Source organism: Panthera pardus, unplaced genomic scaffold (genome assembly GCF_024362965.1).
Source record: "Panthera pardus isolate Hobbes unplaced genomic scaffold, ASM2436296v1 HiC_scaffold_17, whole genome shotgun sequence".
Taxonomy (NCBI): domain Eukaryota; kingdom Metazoa; phylum Chordata; class Mammalia; order Carnivora; family Felidae; genus Panthera; species Panthera pardus.
This window is the reverse complement of record NW_026526732.1, coordinates 16,310,592-16,329,275: the sequence shown is the minus strand read 5'-3', so window position 1 is coordinate 16,329,275 and position 18,684 is coordinate 16,310,592. Positions and strand designations below refer to the sequence as shown.

General features: G+C 44.8%; 1 protein-coding gene across 6 annotated transcripts in view; it reads left to right on the top strand.

Moving 5' to 3' along the window:
• PLEKHG1 (pleckstrin homology and RhoGEF domain containing G1) overlaps positions 1–18,684 on the top strand; it is a 229,908-nt gene that overhangs the window by 150,279 nt on the left and 60,945 nt on the right. For all 6 annotated transcript variants that reach the window (XM_053904384.1, XM_053904383.1, XM_019431717.2 and 3 more), the window contains one exon: positions 12,842–12,942. In XM_053904384.1, coding sequence (XP_053760359.1) covers positions 12,842–12,942 — 101 coding nt within the window. The remainder of the gene's footprint in view (positions 1–12,841; positions 12,943–18,684) is intronic.

The following is an 18,684-nucleotide window of genomic DNA, read 5'->3' as shown; positions in this document are numbered from 1 at the left end:
TTAACATACACAGCCTCACTGCACTGCGGTTTTCAAATAGAACAGCTTGACCTTGAGGTCATTATTAAACTGTGTGACTCAGTAGATGGGACATTGAGTTAATGTCTTCCAGCTTTTTCCTCTCACTTCTTGATATTGCCCAGGTCGCTCCAGCCTTGAGGCCTAGTGGAAACTGTTTCAGGGTTAGAGCTCCAAGCAAATTAGCACAAACAACGCTAGGTTTTTGTCTCCTAGGCCTTGTTTCTTCTCTCTCAAGTGAATGCTACTTGAGTACCTACTGTATACAGATCAGTTGCTATGAGAATCACCTCTAGTATAGTTCCTGTCTCAGTAAAAGAGACTAGAAAGTGTTCCAACTCATTAAATAAGTCATATAGTTAATTATTGTCTAACATATGATTAGGTTATGCATACAGTGACCTGTGCTGTTTATGTGGCAAAACTGTGTATCTGTTTTTTTTTTTTTTTTTAATGTTTATTTTTGAGAGAGAGAGGGAGGAGCAGGGAGGTGGGGAGACAGAGGATCCAAAGCAGGCTCTGTGCTGACAGCAGAGAGCCCGATGTGAGGCTCAAACCCGCGAGCTGTGAGACCACGACCTGAGCTGAAGTCAGATGCTTAACCGACAGAGCCACCCAGGCGCCCCAACCAGTCCTATAGTTTTCAGTGCTCTGTTTTCTAGGCTCCCCATCATGTAAAGTTTGTTTAATATACTGAAGAGTAGCATGGTACTGGGAGGCCTGAAAGAATTCATTTGTGAGGGTTCACATGACCGTTTTATAGGGGAGAGTGTTCCTGTCGGGGAGCTACGGAAGAGTCAGGGCACAAAGAGGAATGAAATGACCTGTGCCTGAAAAGGGAAGGGGGGGACGTTTTGCAGGAGTTAGAAAGCCAGGCGCAAGTTGAGAGGGAAGAAAGAGAACTTGTGAATCGAATGAGACAGGAAGGCGTGAGCCAGCGTTGGAAGTCAAATGCCAGACGGTTGAAAGCCAGCGCGCTCGGCTGCTGGAAAAGCATGTGCGGGATGTGTGTTGACGAGCACACGAAGGAGGTAGGCTTGACGTGTAAGTGGACTGATACTGATTCAGATACAGTGTGCTGACGATCCCGGAACGCGGTAGGCGCCAAGTCAATGAGAGTTGTTGTCTTTGGTAGGCTCCTGCCTCAAACCTAATCAAAACCACATTAAGTCCCCAGAAGAAGTCAACAGCAAACATCGCCTACTGTTTAAAGATACTGCATTAAGGACGAGAGCCTTGGAAACAGAAGTGCTGAGTTTCCAACTGCCCAGGCTGTAAGTCAGCTGATCCTAGTTTGAATGTGACCGAGTCGCTCACTGTCTGTGGGACCTTGGGAAACCATTGAAATTTTCTAAACTTCTAGTAAAATGGGACTAATAATCGGGCCCCCCTCCTGGGGTTGCCGTGAAGGTTAAATAAGACAATGCGTGTAAAGCAGTGAGCTCCGCGTGTAGCAATGAACATAAACGTAAGACTACTGATCGCAGTAAATAGCAGTGAGGAGGTGTTAAACTTCAGATGATCTAATAACGTACATTTATTTTACTGATCTTTTATTTTATGCCCTTGCCCATATACAAAATCCTTTGGGCTTTATTTAATTTTCCTTAATTACCGTGTTTCAAATTATACTAGCAGTACCGTGATTATAACTGAGATGAATCAGTTCTCATTTTCAGGTACTTAAAGCTCTGCCAGGACATCACATCCCTTTGCTGTTTTCCTCCTTAAGGATTATAGCCACATCTAATTGTATCTGTCTGCTTCCTTCCCTGGCTTGGACCCGGAGAACTATATTGCGTTTTCAGCATGGTTCTGCATGGTGTGGGGGTGACGTTATATAGACTCAGGGAAAACATCACTCCCCTTTTTCTTCCCTCTTCCCTTTTCCCCCTTTTGTCCCCCTCTCCTCATTATCCCCCTCTTTCACCCTGTCTCTGTTACCCCCTTCTCCCCCCAGCCTCAGCAAAGTTGGCAGAGTTTGTCTCGGTGATAAAAATAAAATGGCAAAAAAAAATAATAATAATGATGCTGTATAAAGTTAACCCAATGAGAAGGAAGACATAAAAAGAGAGTTGTAGAAAAGTAAGGTGACCCGGGGGGGGGGGGGGGGGCGCGGGGGGGGGACTCCTTCCGGAGGAAGTGTTTAATAAACCTGTCTTTCCTATCTCATCAGCACCCACTGGGATGCTGGTGCTGTGCTTTCCTCCAGATGGTTCTGGCAAATTCTCCGGTTGCCCATTGTGAAGATTTTAAACATACTTTACATTCATGCATATTCGGTGAGCACTTAGATTATCCCAGAAACGCTTTATTCTTTTTTGGTTGTTAGAAATGACGATGGGATTAAAGAGTACAGGAAAAAAAGCGATGGTGGGTTTCAAATAAGTATGGAAAGATATCTCAGTGCGAGCGGGACTTCGAAAGGAGCATGTGTCCCTGTCCCCTATTTTAAGAAGAGCTTTTACATATGGGAATGCTGTCAATGTAATTTGAAAACACTAAACACAGTTTTTAAAATAAATATTTAACAAAGCAATAGAAAATTAAGTTTCCTGCCATGTTTTTATTACAGAAGGGACTCTCGTAAGAACTTTTCCGTTCTAACTTGGTAAGCTAAGAGATTAATTGTAGTACTATATTTGCACCAAATTCTTTTTAATTATCATGAATTTTTAAAATTTATTTGCGTTTGTATACATCGCATCTTCCTCTGGATGTCAATATGAAGTAAAAAAAAGACAACTGATTTCCATAATGGTGTGCCAAAAGCATAGGAAAAGATGGGCAACCAGTTGCTTGAAGAACTTTAATATATTAATGCTAATCCCGTTTCTTCTGATTCAGTTACTATAGGCTGCCAGTTCATTTGTGTTTTCTGCTTAAAGCCTTTGGAGAAAACCAAATATACCCAGTTTTTGTTTGGAGAAAACCAAATATACCCAGTTGTCTTCAAGCAGAGATCTATTTCTCTTTCTACTCAGCATTTCTGTTTTTAATAGAATTCCTGTCTGCCCAGACCAAGTTTCTCTTTCTGGGAAGACCTGCCCAATCCTCCCCCTGTCTAGGGCTGGCTGTCCCACCTCCCTGCTCCCCTTCTCTTAGGAGGAAGAGGGGAAACACTGGAGGGGACTGAACAGACTGTATCATTTGTCACAGCTTAACAAGAAGGCCATTCCTGACATTTTTTACTGATGCTTTATGTATTGAAAGTATTATGCTAGGTATAATGAGGCTGAAAGCTCCCAGTTTTATTTATTTATTTGTTTGTTTGTTTATTTATTTATGATCCTTTTACTCAAATGTCTCAGAGCCATTAATTCTGACTTTTACATACCACCAGTTAAGATCAGCTTCTATACCATCAGTTAGGAAGACTGGATGAGAACTGATCTCCTACCAGCAACAGATGCTGCTTTTAACTCTTCCCCCTTTGCTCCCCACCCCCCCACCCAACCCCCTTGCGGTGCCTGCACACGGGGTGTACGTCTTCCTCTCTTATTCTTCCCTCTTTCTCTCCTCGTCTTCTTTTCCCTCTTGTGCTTTCTACTCCTCTTTTTCTTTCCTCTTCTCTTCTCCCCCTTCTGCTCCCCTCTATTCATTCTCCCTGTCTTCCCCCCTCTGCCCCCGCTCCTCCCCGACCCCCAACAAGGTTGGCAGAGTTTGTCGCCATGATGATATATGGCATTTTCTGCACACTTTTCTGCGGTGTGGAGGCAACGTTATACAGACTCAAGGAGAACACTGCTCCCACAATAAGAGCTTTGTTTCCAGCTTGATGAAGTGGCCAGAGACCCCCGGCTCCCGTTTCTTTAGCTGTACCCTCCTCCCCCCTTGCCCCCCATGGATGTGGGCAGAGAAATCAGAGAAAAGAGATTAACTGGAAGATTAACTCCTGATACTTTATCTGCAGGCTACAGAGGGAGGTTTTACTATAAACCCTGATTAGTGGCTTATTTGGAAGAAAGAGAAAGGGTGTCTTTTGTTTGAAAATGTGTTCTATCCTCCCACCGCATTTTGTAAATAATTTTTATAACACATTGTCATACTCTGACTTCTTTCTTTCACATGCCTTTCTCCTGTACTCTTCTTGGGAGCACCTAGAGTACAGGGTCACATCTTACTTGTTTCTTGATGTCCCCCCTTAATACAGAAACTCACACATAGGATGTGGCCCCAAAACTCTTAGTTGTGTACATTATAATGAAACTATTGAATGGAATACAACACAGTCACTATAAAGAATGACAAAGAACTATCCTGACATATAGGAAGCCTGTGTATTTATATACATTGAGTGGGGGGAGAAAAGTTGTGAACCGAGCATAGATCTCATTTTTGACAAATGTCACTGCCCTGGAACATAGCCCAGAAGCATGCATACCAGGTCACTAACCAGAGGCACCTCTGGAGAATGACATCTGGGGAGAGGGAGGGGCCCTGCGGAGGGAGAGGGAACTTTTTACTCTGTATTCTCTGGCTCACTGGAATTTTTTCTAGCCAAGAAATGAAGCTGACCCATGTGGCCACTCCCTGCTCTACTCAGAAAGACAGCGTTCCCAGCCCGGACCTCCCAGGCGAGGGGCTTATCTTCCCCCCGCCCACCGCTTATCTTGGCCCTTGACCTGGTTCTCATGCTCGGCTTCCCCTTCCCTACACCTACCACCAACCCGTTCACGGATGCATCTGCGATGAGTGCGGGCGTGGGGTGCGTGGGTGCGTGCGTGGGTGGGCGTGCAGGTGGGTGCACGGGTGGACGGATCAACCGGCCAATCCTCCCCGGTCCCACATCTCTTCCCGGGTCAAAATTCACAGTCCCGTTAGCCACTTCCAGAGCCGGCCGCAGCTCTCTCTAGTCACTGCACCCGGGAATCTGTCATCCTGTCTCGGTTTCCCCGAGACTGTCTGGAAGAGGAGGGCTTGCCAGGCTCTCTGCTCCAAGCGAGAGCCCTCCAAAGCGCCCCCCGCCGCTGCTCCCGCTCAGGGGTGCAGTCTCATGGGCGGGAGCCCCAGCGTCCTGTGCTGCCCGTGGCCTCGCAGCTCTTCGCTTACTGTTATCACTTCCTTTGCAAGGGCTCTTCGCTGTTGTCACTGCCACGGGAGACTTCTTGGAGGTGCCATGGCCTGCTCCCCCCTCACCGAGGCTGCAGGCCGCCAACACCGAGCTACTCGGAAGCTGCTTTTTTGTGGGTGGGCGCTGGCCGTGGCCGTGGCCGCTGGAGCATCGGAGACGACCTTGGCCTCTCTGTTCTGTCAGCGCTGCCTCAGCCCGAGCCCAAAGCTGCACAGCCTTTGCATGGCTTCTAGCTCCCCACGGAGCTTTCTGAGCCAACCGCTGTTTTTCTCCCCAGATCCTGAGCCTGCCAAACCCCTCCTTGGAGATCCTACAGCGACATGTGTCTTCACACATCCCAAACCGATTGACGCCCTGTCTTTGCCCCCAGCCCACCACCCTCTTCTCTCCAGGGCTCCCGGGAACGGGGAGAGAAAGTGCATCCGGGACTTGGGCCAGGCCGGTGATGCTGAACCGGTCATGACCACGGTGATGTTCCCTGGGGGCTCTATTTGTGCAGAGGACAATGGCTGGAAAGTAAAACCCCGTATGTCTCCTCAGAGCTTTGACCCTAAGAAGACAAGATGAGCAAGCCAGAGCCGCGCGGAGGTCTCCTGTCTAGAGGAGTGAGGCCAAAAGATTGGTCTCCTCTTCATCGCAGATCCCCAGAGGTGTTTGTCAGTGGTTTTTCTGGATGTGAGGCGGTCCAGTACCGCGGGTACCAGCCGGCCAACAAGGCCTAGAGCCAAGCCGAGGCTTCTGCAGGCTCGGCCAGCAGGAGCGGCCCCGGGTTACTTTTACCTCACCAGCTTCCAGGCCAAGAGAGGCAGAAGGAAGGGTGAGGGCCGGTGGGTGCTGTTCCCAGAGGGAGCATCCCAGCTCCGTCCATGCGGTGGACGAGGCGTTGGCCTTCCTGCCTTTGAATTCACTGCCCGCCACAGAGGATAAGAGAAATGTCTTGCTGCGGGGGAGGAGAACAGAGCTCCTTCTCTCCAGCGTGGAAAGTGAGCGGAGAGAGAAGCGCGGACTCCCTCCTCCTCGTTGGGGAGCAAGAAATCCCGGCCCCTTCGAGGTCCTTCCAGCCAGGCTAAGAATCAGGTTGACCTGAGACAGATTTGACAGGACAAAATCCGATTTAACAGCGTACGTATGGACAGACATGGGAATTCCAAAGACGGGCAACATGATATATATATACATATACATATGTGTGTGTGTGTATATATGTATATATACATATATATACATATATATATACATATATACACATATATACATATATGTGTATATATGTATATATACACACACATATGTATATGTATATACATATACATATACATATGTATATACATATACATATGTATATACATATACATATACATATGTGTGTGTATATATACATATATAGTCATCCGGAACTAAGGAGAAGGGGGCAAAGGTCGGGGCCTTCAGAGGAAGGAATGCAATTTACAGGAAGATGGAAAAAAAGTAAATGTTTGGTAAACAAATGTTTGCTGGGCCCCTCGGAAACAATAGGACGAGAGGACTTTGCTCGGAGTGGCTTTGCTTAGGTCCCTCCCTGTCTGCCTTACGTGGCTCATATCATAATGTGGTTATCTGCGGTGATAGCCCTCTTTCTGGAGCAGGTCCTCTCTCTCAATACTCTTTAGACATTTGGGGGGGGGGGGGAGGTTGAAGAGCTTTTCCTGAATTTGCTGGGTTTTGATTGCTTTTTAACTCAAAATAGACCTTCTGCCAAAGGGACTCATCTTGGGGGGACCTCCGTGGGCCCCCTACATCCTGAGAGCCAACAGTGTCCCTCACACACTGTGACTCTCACCCTTGACCGGCTCCTTTCTGTCCTTCACGCCGGTTAGATGGCGTTCCCCTCTGTAGACCCTGCGGCCGAGGGCCTGGTCTGGGTTCACCTGCGCTGCTCTGCTGGTCTAACTGGCCTCCCCGCCCCCGTTTCACACCTTCTGTTCTGTTTTCTTCACTGAGGCTGGGATGGTCTGCGGTGTCCCTACATCCTTCCGTGGTGGCCACCACCTACAGAGCACGGAAGATTCTCCAGGATCCGCCTGCCCTCACACCGCAGCTCACCCCCCGGGTCTGTGCGCCTGTGCACAGGCCCTGCCGTCTTGGCCCAGGTCAGCTCCTTTCAGTGGCCTGAGGCCTCTGTTTGCACTTTTCTACCTTCCTGGATGCTGTCTCCCTTTCTCTACATCCAGAACGCTGGTTCTCCTTAAAGATTCAGTTTCACGCACGCTTCCTCTGGTAGAGAGCCTCTCTCCACCCTGGAATTGAGCACTTTTTCTCTGCCCCCTCTGTCCACCATACTGAATATTTATCAGCCACACAGCCTCAACGCCGTATTGTACTTGTTTGTTTACACTGGTCTTTCAACCACACGGGGAACTCCTTGGGGGCAGAAGTCATGTTTTATTCATTTTTTTAATTCTTAGCTTGTAAAACAGAACTCGGCACACGGTCTTAGGCCCTCAATAAAAGCGGGGGGGGGGGGGAGGGGGGTTGTAGGAATGAATGTGAATGCTTTTAAACTGTAAATTGATACGCAAGTGTAAGTTTTTGTAACTTATTGTGGCGTCAGTGGCATCCCAATGTAATACATGGCATTTGGAGGGCAGGTTTGGGGATAAACAGATGACTACTTTCTAGAAAAGGTGGAGGGGTTGGAGAAAAGAAAAAAAAAAAAATGCTTCCTTCAAAATAAAGACCCAAAAGTCTCACATACGAGTGACATCAAAGGACTTGGAATTTGAAAGTTCTAAAAACAGAAAAACCAACCAAAAAGCCAACCATAAACCCACTAGGTCAAACTTTGAAATGTCAGCAAGAGGACTTCGGAATGGAACCTTTTTGTTGTGTTTCTACAATGGACTCTCCGCGAGAGAGGAGGCGGAAGGGAATAGAAAGGATGTAGAGTGTGGAGAGACTATAGTTCTAAGTCCGCGTCTCTTTCCCTCTTGTGGTTTATCTTTATTATGGTAAACAGGTTCTCATTTTAAAACATTTTTAAATGTTATTTTAGAGGAAGAAGGGAAGTGGGGCAGGGACATTAATTTAATTCTATAAGCGTCTTAGAGAAATAAGGCGAACTACCAAGGACGCTGCACTTGAGTTTAAATCGGAATTTGAACTCTGTCCATTTCTGCACCATCTCTGCTGGGGGACTGCCTAGACCAGGGCTCCTCTGCCTGTGCCGAGGGACAGGGATGTATATGTGTGTGCGTGCGTGCGTGTTTTCTTCCAGTCAGTCACACGCTGATTCTTTTGTAAAATACAGTAAGAAGTAAATCGCTAGAAAAACAAAACAGAAGAAATCAGACATGCAAAATATAAGCCCGAATTTATCGTTAGATTCAACAGATCTCGTTCTCTCAAAATGTTGGAAGTTTCCACCTGCTTACTCTCAACTTCTGCACCTATCTTGTAGTTCGGGCACCACTTTGCGAACGGTCTCCTTTGCCATTTATGGCACTGAAAATAGAGGGGCGCCTGGGTGGCTCAGTCGGTGAAGCGTCCGACTTCGGCTCCGGTCACGATCTCACGGTTTGTGGGTTCGAGCCCCGCGTCGGGCTGTGTGCTGACGGCTCAGAGCCTGGAGCCTGCTTCGGATTCTCCGTCTCCTTCTCTCTCTGCCCCTCCGCCAGTTGTGCTCTGTCTCTCTCTGTCTCACAAAAATAAATAAATGTAAAATAGCACCGAGTTAGTCTTTACTTGGGTGTTTTCAGTCCCGGACGTTACAGGGGATGAAAAAGTTACCGCAAGGAGGACACCTGTGTACAAATCTCAAGGAGATCCTGAGGCCATAAACTGATTAGAAAATAAATACCTGAGGCTAAATTTAAAATGGCTTAATAGAACATCTTTCCAACTAGTGGCAAGCCCTTTTTTTGTGTGTATCTCCCCACCTTGTCCCTCTCCCAAGTGGAGTGAATTCTTTGATCTTTTTGGAGAATAATTGTTTTCAATGCAAAAGTTTTAAATTGATCCTTCATTGTTAACTGTAGGGTAGCCGTAAGTGCTGACATCAAGCCAATAAAATTAATAAGCAGTGTGACAGGCTCTAATAAATTTCATTGGTGTCTTTGCTCTGTCATTTGAGCACTGAACCAACTGTTATTATCACCGAGCTTCGAACCTCTCATTTTGGCTTGAGATGATTACAGCTGCTAATGCAGTGCATGCTACGGTCGTTTCCAGTAACTGGTTTAGGGTTAAAGTATCATATTTAAAAGGCTTAATTATGATCAGTGGGGGGAACGAGCTGTGGCCCTATGACTTTGATCCGTTTTCTAGAGTGACCTACAAAAATTGGGACTCCTAACGATCTGTTTTCTCAACAATTTCAGAAAACGAGCAGCTTTGACATTCTAGTTTCCCTACCACGAACTGGGGGGTTTAGAAACTCTTTGATTTGGAGAGGGGCCATCCTCTGTTGGAAGCCAGCCATGCTTCTTTGTTTCTAACCCCCGCTGAAATTCTTCAAGCCCCTTAACTCCATCTCTCCCTCACGTGAAGAATTTAGTATCAGGTTTCTGCAAATGAGCAAGCTCTTCACCTGAAGTGAGAAAAAGGATTGTTTTCTCCTTTAAAGCCCATGGCAGCCAGCGAGGTGATTTTGGCACACACATATGTCACTTCTGCCCTAGCCTTTATCCTGCTATTTGTGTGGATCATGCCTATCCTTATCTTTCTGTTTAATTTCATGCCCATCTATAACCTTATGTTTTACCTTCTTAATTCCGCACATGATCTGTCCTTTTAAAATGATGGGGCACCTGGGTGGCTCTGTCGGTTGAGCGTCTGACTTTGGCTCAGGTCATGATCTCGCAGTCCGTGAGTTCAAGCCCCACATGGGGCTCTGTGCTGCCAGCTCAGAGCCTGGAGCCTGCTTTGGATTCTGTGTCTCCCTCTCTCTCTGCCCCTCCCCTGCTCATACTCTGTCTCTGTCTCTCTCAAAAATAAATAAAGGTGAATAGAATAGAATAGAATAGAATAGAACAGAACAGAACAGAATAGAATAGAATAGAATAGAATAGAATAGAATAGAATAGAACGGAATAGAATAGAATGTTATCAGGAGTGCCTGGGTGGCTCAGTTGGTTAAACCTCCAACTCTTGATCTCAGCTCAGGTCTTGATCTCAGGGTCATGAGTTCAAGCCCCACATTGGGCTCCACGCTGGGTGTGAAGCCTATTAGAAAAAAAAGATAAGTAAATAAAATGTTGATCAACGTTTTAAACAACTATCAAATATAAGCATTCAGTGCAAGTAAATATCAGCCCATCTTTTTGTACCATTTGTAATTTTATGTAAGCATCATTGAATACATTTAGTTTTTTGCACAAGTGTAGGTTAGGTTTACATGTTGTTCAAAAGGTACTTATCCAGCTATCTTTAGCATTTCTTATTTGGGCATTAACTCTATATCCTATGCAGATACTTAAGCTCCTTATAATTGTTCCATTCATGAAAGGAAGGAGGCTATGTCTTGCTGTTGTGGGTTTTGGGTGCCAGAGACACTTAAACCCTGTGAATTTAAATTTCTTCTTGAGGTGGCCACTGTCTTCAGAAGAAAAGATGTTACCACAAAGCTTAAAAGAGAAAAAATGTTTAGAAACATTGGTTCAGCCCTTTGCACTACTGGTGGGAATGCAAACTGGTGTAGCCACTCTGGAGAACAGTGTGGAGATTCCTCAAAAAATTAAAAATAGAATCACCCTCCGACCCCGCAATTGCATTGCTAAATATTTATTCAAAGGACACAGGAGTGCTGTTTCGAGGGGGCACATGCACCCCGATGTTTATAACAGCACTATTGACAATAGCCAAAGTATGGAAAAGAGCCCAAATGTTCATTAACTAACGAATGGATAAAGAGGATGTGGGGTGTGTGTGTGTGTGTGTGTGTGTGTGTGTGTGTGTGTACGCACACATAGATATAGATATAATGGAATATCTCTTGGCGATCAAAAAGAATGAAATCTTGCCATTTGCAACAATGGAGATGGAACTAGAGTATATCATGCTAAGCGAAGTAAGTCAATCAGAGAAAGACAGATGTCATGTGATTTCACTTACATGTGGAATTTAAGATACAGAACAGATGAACATAGGGGAAGGGAAGCAAAAATAATATAAGAACAGAGGGAGACAAACCATAAGAGACTTTTAAATACAGAGAGCAAACAGGGTTGCCGGAGGGGTGTCGGTGGGGGATGGGCTAAATGGGCGATGGGCATTAAAGAGGACACTTATTGGGATCAGCACTGGGTGTTGTGTGTAAGTGATGGGACACTAGGGACACTAAAGTCTATCCCTGTAATCATTATTACACTAGATGTTGGCTAACTTGGATTCAAGTTAAAAAAATAAATGAGTAAACAATGGTTCACGCATGCCAGCGATTTTGAAGAACCAGAATGGTAAGTTAGGATGCATTCTGGGAAATGGGCTCCTGAGAAAGTTTATGGCGAGGCCCTGCCTGGTTTTCCTTTGAGGAACGTGAAGAGCATGAGAGAATGAATGGGCCTGATGAAAAGGGAGAAGGAAGAATTATCTGATGGTTCTTAAATTTCATTTCTCCTTTGGCTGGTCGCACCTAAATGCTATTGTGTTTGCAATTGGACGTTGGAATGTGGCCGTGGCCTGGGATTCTCGCAGGGTCCCTTTCTCCACATGCTGCATAACACCGTGTGACGTTTGGTCGAGGGCCACGGTACATCGTGCAGCCCAGGGCAGGGGATTGTATTTATTTTCTATTTTACATTATTTCAGCTGTTTTCACTTTTTTCTTTATTGTTTTCTGGCCTCCTACAGAGTCCTTTTTTTCAAGCATTGCTGGGGAAGGGGGAACACTCAGTTATGAACTCTCACACCCAGGGCAGAAAACAGCTTTCTCTCAGCAGCTCCAAGCTTCTAAGCCACACACACTTAACCCACTGTGGATCTGAACCCACATTAGCTCTGCTTGGGAGCTGGTACTGTGTCAAAAGATGTAAAATCATTTCAAAGCTTTCCATGGCTCATTAACATAGCCTACTAGATAGCATAAGTGAGTTATGTGCTTATTAAAATAAAAAGAGAGTTTTGGGTTTTTTGGAAATTGGTATTTGAGGAAGGATTTGGTTCTGCACTTTAACAACCGATAGCTTCCCGATTTAAAGGTTATGTTTAAACAACTCTTTTCCCCCCAGTTTATGGAGATATAATTCACACAGAACACTGCATTAGTTTAAGGTGTAAAACATAATGATTTGATACACATATATTCTGTGAAATGATCACCGCACTGAGTTCAGTTAACAGCCATCACCACACAGAGTTACAAATTTTTTATCTTGTGATGAGAAATGTTAAGATCTGCATTTCTGGCTTTCTACTATATGAATTTGAGTATCTTTTTATCATATAAATCAGTCAAGGAAACAGAAGACGGTGTTGTTATGCCAAAACTCTGACATTCTGAGAAACGAAGATCATTATATTATCCGTCTAGGGAGGCTCTAATACGTTTGGGGGGTATATAGACTAATGTGTGGCATACTCCTTCTTCTTGTCCAAACTCCCTGTTCTATAAATAGGTAAGTACTGTCATCATTAATAAACGAGACACAGTACAATTAATGAGCACATTAGCATAATAATTACTTGAAACTGATATGAAAGATTTGTCCTGCATGACTAAAGATGGCTTGGAGAAGGACAGGAATGTTTAAGACATCCTTGTCATTGATTTCCCAGGATTACCTTGACTGCATCAGGGACCAAACAAAACTTCCGCTGGGGACAGAAGAAAGATCAGCCCTCTTTGGAAACATACAGGATATCTACCACTTCAATAGGTAAGTTCATACTCAAATGATTGTTCTCACACGAGAATGTGATGACTTTCTCTCACGTGAATGCAGTCTAAGAAAACTTTACCTGTAATCCTTGATTCGACGTCATACGGTTTTGTGTGCCATCATATGATGAAGCCTTCTAGCTAGAAGCATCCTTGTTCTAGATGAGTCTCCCATTTATTTAATATTCCATCCCACTCCACCCTCCTGACTCGGAGAAGAGACCTGTTTGCCCTGACGGAGGAGTGACATCTTTCTTCTACAACACAACAGAAACGGGGCATCCAGAAGCGTGCGCATGCTTAGTCTGCAGCACCCCACCTCCCCTGGATTTTCTAGAAGTTGTCTTCTGCCTAGGGCGTGGGGAGGACACCGTAAACACACAACTACTTTAGGTCACAACATATGCGAATGCAAATTACTTAATAATTTACACTTAAATGATTAGTTCAAACACGTATTGAGGACCAACTACATAAAAGACACTGGGCTTAGAAAATTTGCTGAAGGGGCTGGGACAGGCAAATTGGTTAGTGTTGTATGTTGTGAAACTTCTGCCAGGAAGTAGGCAGGTTAAGAGCACAGACTCTGGTTTCCAACATGTCTGGGTTTGCATCCCAGCTGAGCCATGTAGGTATCTTTGCGTGAGTCTTTCGATGGAGTAGAATAACTAACTCCCTCCCTCCAAGGCTGTACCCGTGTCTTCCTTTCTCCATGAAGCTTGCCGGACACACACACACACACACACACACACACACACACACCCCTCAACTGCTCTTTTTCTCCTGGCCTGTATCGAATTCCGACATACCCTGTAACTGACTTTGGGTTGACATCTGTTGTTTCTTTCCTCGCCACGCCCACTCCCCCAAGGACAGGGATCTGTTTCCTTACTGCCCTTGTACCTCAACAGTGCCTGGTGTACAGGCGCCATGCAAACGTTTGTGGAACGAATGAATGGAAACAGTAAGTATAGGTGTCCCGTAAGGTTGTGGTGAAGCTTCAGTGCATTCATATACCAAAAGTGCCCAGCTCAATGCCAGCACGGAGGAAGCACCAAAAACATCAACCGGGGATGATGTCGAATTTGTTAAAATCCCATTACGAAATTCGACAGCTCCCTGCCATCGTGTGACTCCACCATAACGCAAACTATGAATCTTACCCCACTTTGCTTAATGAAATTGGTATATGTGACACCTTGGAGGCGGGACCCACATCTCCTTTGCTCCCTCCGAATCCCTAACACCCAGCCCGAGCACGGCCTCTCTGGGAGACATGCGTCTTGAATTGCATCAACAGCTCCTTTAATTTTGAAAGCCCAGGATGTAAAAACTGCAGGTGTTGAAGCCTCTTCCTAATTGGACCCAGGAGACTTTGAAAACCAGCCTGCGTGTTCCAAGATAGGGGTTCTCAACTTGAACTACACACTGGAATCAACTGGGAAGGTTTAAAAAAAAAAAATATGACGGATCCCACCCCAGAAATTCTAATGAATTAGTTTGGGGTGGGGCCAGGGCATCAGAAATTTTGGAAAGATTCTCCGATGTTTGAAGCGTGCAGCCGTGGCTGGGGAAAACCTTCGACATAAAATAAATAACGATAATAAGAAAATAGAGAGGGACGCCTGGGTGGTTCAGTCAGTTAAGCGTCGGACTTAAAGCCCCACGTCGGGCTCTGTGCTGACAGCTCAGAGCCTGGAGCCAGCTTTGGATTCTGTGTGTTTCTGTCACTCTCTGTGTCTCTCTCTCTGCCTCTCTCTCTCAGAAATAAACAAGCATTAAAAAAATATTTAAGAAAAGAGAGAAAGGTCATCAGAAACTTGAATTAGGGAATTTAGAGTGTGCGTGTTCATTAGCAATGCATCGGTGTTCAGGCAGGCTCCCATTTAACCGTCATTTGCCACAATGGTAAATTTTAGCTGGTAAATGGTAAATGATGGTAAAGTGATGGTCAATCCTGTGAGCCCCTGACTGGCCTCTCCTTCCAGAACCTAGCAGTAGCTCCGTAACCTGGGGCGAGGGTGGAAGCATATATGCTGGGAGGCGCCTGGCCTGCGCCTTCTGGTGGTTTGGCTGTGAGCTGATGGTAATGACTGTTTTTCTAGTGCCTACTTCATGCCAGAGGCCATAGAGTTTTATGAGCACTATCACTTTCTAGGCCTCATCTGGGCTCCTCTGACCCCAAACCCCAGGCATTTAGCCATATTCCCTCTTGCCAGAACGGAGCCCTGCGTTTCCAGCCATGGTCCGGGACATTGCAGCGTAGTCCAGAAAGGGTTTTTACTCCCCAGAGTTTAAAGCTTCCAACGTCCCCTAATTTAAAGAAAGGTAAGAAAGAAGCGTAGCCCCTCCCCCCCACCCCACACCCAGGCAACAAGAACGGCCCTTGACAGTGGAGCCTATTCTGCACGAGTTGGAAGACTGAGAAGGCCTTTTTATATTCCCGAATCAGTTGTCTGTTCTTTTCTCTTTGGTGTTTTCTGAGCAAGGAAGCCAGACATGTCTAAAATAAACTTGAGGCAGAGTGAATGAGTAGCCCGATGATGATGATACGTGACGCGTCAGTGTAGGGACGCAGCGTGCACACAACGAGCACAACGTATTCATGCCTCTCCCTTTCGTAGGTCACACTTAGACATCCCCTGCACATGCCTTATCTCATTTAATCCTTGTAACAGCTCTCCGGAGTTAGGATGCATATTGTACGCACATCTTACAGACGAATCAGTCATGCAGTGTAGAAAAAGTCCTTTGCTCAACGACATGGAACTAGGCATCCAGTTTAGCCTATTTGCCAAATTTCTGGTTTTGTCAAATTTCTGTTGGCTTTCCTATTATTTTATTTCACTATTATTTTCAAGAGTATCTTCTTGTTTAACTTTTTCAGGTGCGTTGTCTATACTGTTGGGTCCCTATTCATTTTTATTTCCTTCCCCTTAAATCTGAAGTCTACATTTAGAGCTCAAACGTCTTTCCTGTTATATTTGGCTAAATAAATAGTATTGATGTGACTTTTTATATTAATGCCTCTTATGACTCCTTTATTAGATATCCTACATCAGTTGATTTCAAAGCTACGACTATCTGGCAAATCTATGGTTGGGGCTTAAAATAATTTTGAAGGTTCTATTATTAGTTCAGGTCCAGATTTTTCAACATAATATAATATTATTGTGACCAACTAAGCAAGATTTAAACCTCTAAAATTAAAGAGGGGAAAAAGAAAATGGTGTTATGCTGGCCTGAAAAACTCTGCTGACTAGATATTGTCTTCAATATATATTTCCAAAAGACAGAAAAGCATAGAGTAGCATGATAAGCACCCATGAATCCCACCCTCACTCTATCAAAGTTTTGTAAATTTTATTTGTTTATTTTTTTAAAGAGAGAGAGATCATGCTAGTGGGGGAGACAAATAGAGAGAGAAAATCTTAAGCCATCTCCGTGCTCAGCACAGAACCTGATGCAGGATTTGATTCCACAACCATGGGATCATGACCTGACCCAAATCAAGAGTTAGATGTTTGGGGTACCCGGGTGGCTCAGTAGGTTAAGTGTCCCACTCTTGGTTTGGCTCAGGTCATGATCTCACGGTTCATGAGCTTGAGCACCACATCAGGCTCTGTGCTGACCGCAAGGAGCCTGTTGGGACTCTCTCTCTCTCTCTCTCTCTCTCTCTCTCTCTCTCTCTCTCTCTGTCTCTCTCTTGCTCACTCTGCTTCTCCCTCTCTGCCCCTCCCCTGCTCTCTCTCTCTTTTGCAAAATAAATAAATAAATAAACTTAAAACAATTAAAAAAAAAAAAAAAAGAGTTGGACGCTCAACCGACTGAGCCACCCGGGTGGCCTAAAGCTTTTTCTTGTGTCATATTTGCTTTAGAAATTTTTTAAAACAGCAAGACATTGTAAATAATGTTCAAGTCCCTTATATACCCTTCCCAACTGCATTTCACTCTGTAGAGAATGACACAGAGATGTTGCTCGTAAGCGAGTTCTCCGGCAACAGGAGAAGAGAGGGGGAATCTGGGATTTACACTGTTTGCCAATTTCTGTGGTGTAAACGTCCCCTCACCGCAGATTTTAAGGCGCTAACGTGACATCACTGAACACGGAAGTAGGGAGAGGCGTGCAGAATTGGCTCAGGCAAGCCAGCGTAATCTGGCTCAGTATAACACCAGCACTGTCACTATCCAAGACTTGGTGTTTCATTCCCAAGTAGGATTTTGTGGCCATGACTATATACGTAAGTATTTAATTTAAAGTATGTAACATGCGGGGCACCCGGGTGGCTCAGTCGGTTAAGCGTCCGACTTTGACTCAGGTCGTGATCTCATGGTCTGTGAGTTCAAGCCCCGCGTCGGGGTCTGCGCTGACAGCTCAGAGCCTAGAGCCTGCTTCAGATTTTGTGCCTCCGCTGTCTCTCCCCCTTCCCTATTCACACCCTGTCTGTCTCTCTCTCTTTCAAAAAAAATAAACATTAAAAAAAAATTTTTTTTTAATATGTAACATGCTTTCGCTTATTTCAAACATGGCATAAACTGCGTCAACCTTTCACAAAATTTTTTTCACTCAACGTTGTTTTTGAGCTTTCTACCTCTACTTTATTTTAACTGTGATGTACTATCCCATTGGGGGATACATTACTTTGCATTTTGTCCATTATAAATAAGACTGAGCATCTTTTGGAGCACCTGGGTGGCTCCGTTGGTTAAGCGTCCAACTCCTGGTTTCGGCTCAGGTCATGATCTCACGACTCGTGACATAGAGCCCCGCTGACGGCACAGAGCCTGCTTGGGATTCTCTCTCTTCCTCTCTCTCTGCCCCTCCCCCACTTATGCACACACACACACACACACACACACACGCACACACACACACACACACACACTCTCTCTCTCTCTCTCCCTCCCTCCCTCCCTCAAAATAAATAAACATAAAAAAAAAAGATCGAGCATCTTTTCTTGTTTGTTGGCCACTTCTATTTTTCGTGTGTGAATTTCTGCCTCCTATCCACTGCCCACTTTTCTGTCAGGATGTTTCCTTTTCTTCTTGTCGTGTAGGAGTGCTTGATGAATTTTGCCTGGTGATCTTTGTGGGTTATGTGAGCTGCACACCACCTCCTACTATAAGACTTGTCTTTTAGCTTTAATTACAGTTTGTTTGAAAAGAGGTCATAAGTTTGACCATTTTAAATAAATGTACATGTTATAATACGTGGATTTCGTGTTGTGTTTAAAAAAGTATTTTGTACCCTCAGTTCATAACTATGCACTATTATTTTCTAAAAGTCTTACATTTTTGCTTTGTCTTTAATCTTACTACAGTTGTTGGAGATATGGTATATGGTAGGAAGAACAAATTCTTATTTTCCTCTGTGTAGCCAATGGCCCAATCACCACTGATTGAAAAGTACGTCCTTTCTCTGCTTATTTCTACCTCCATGTTCCTCCCATGTGACTTTTACATGTGTGTGTGGGTCTGTTTCTGAGCTGTGTATTCTGTTTCATTACTCTATTTGTCCGTCTCTCCCCCATGCCACACTGTCTTCATTATTAAGCCCACGTTACCCTTCAACAATGGCTTAGCTTTTCTTGACTCTGCATTGTCAAGTGATTTTTTTTTTTATTATTTTGTCAAGTTCCATGACGAACTCTGTTGGGATTTTTATTGAAACCACATTTAATGTAGATCAATTTTGGCAGATTGATATCTTTACAGTATTGGGTCATCCCATCCATAAAC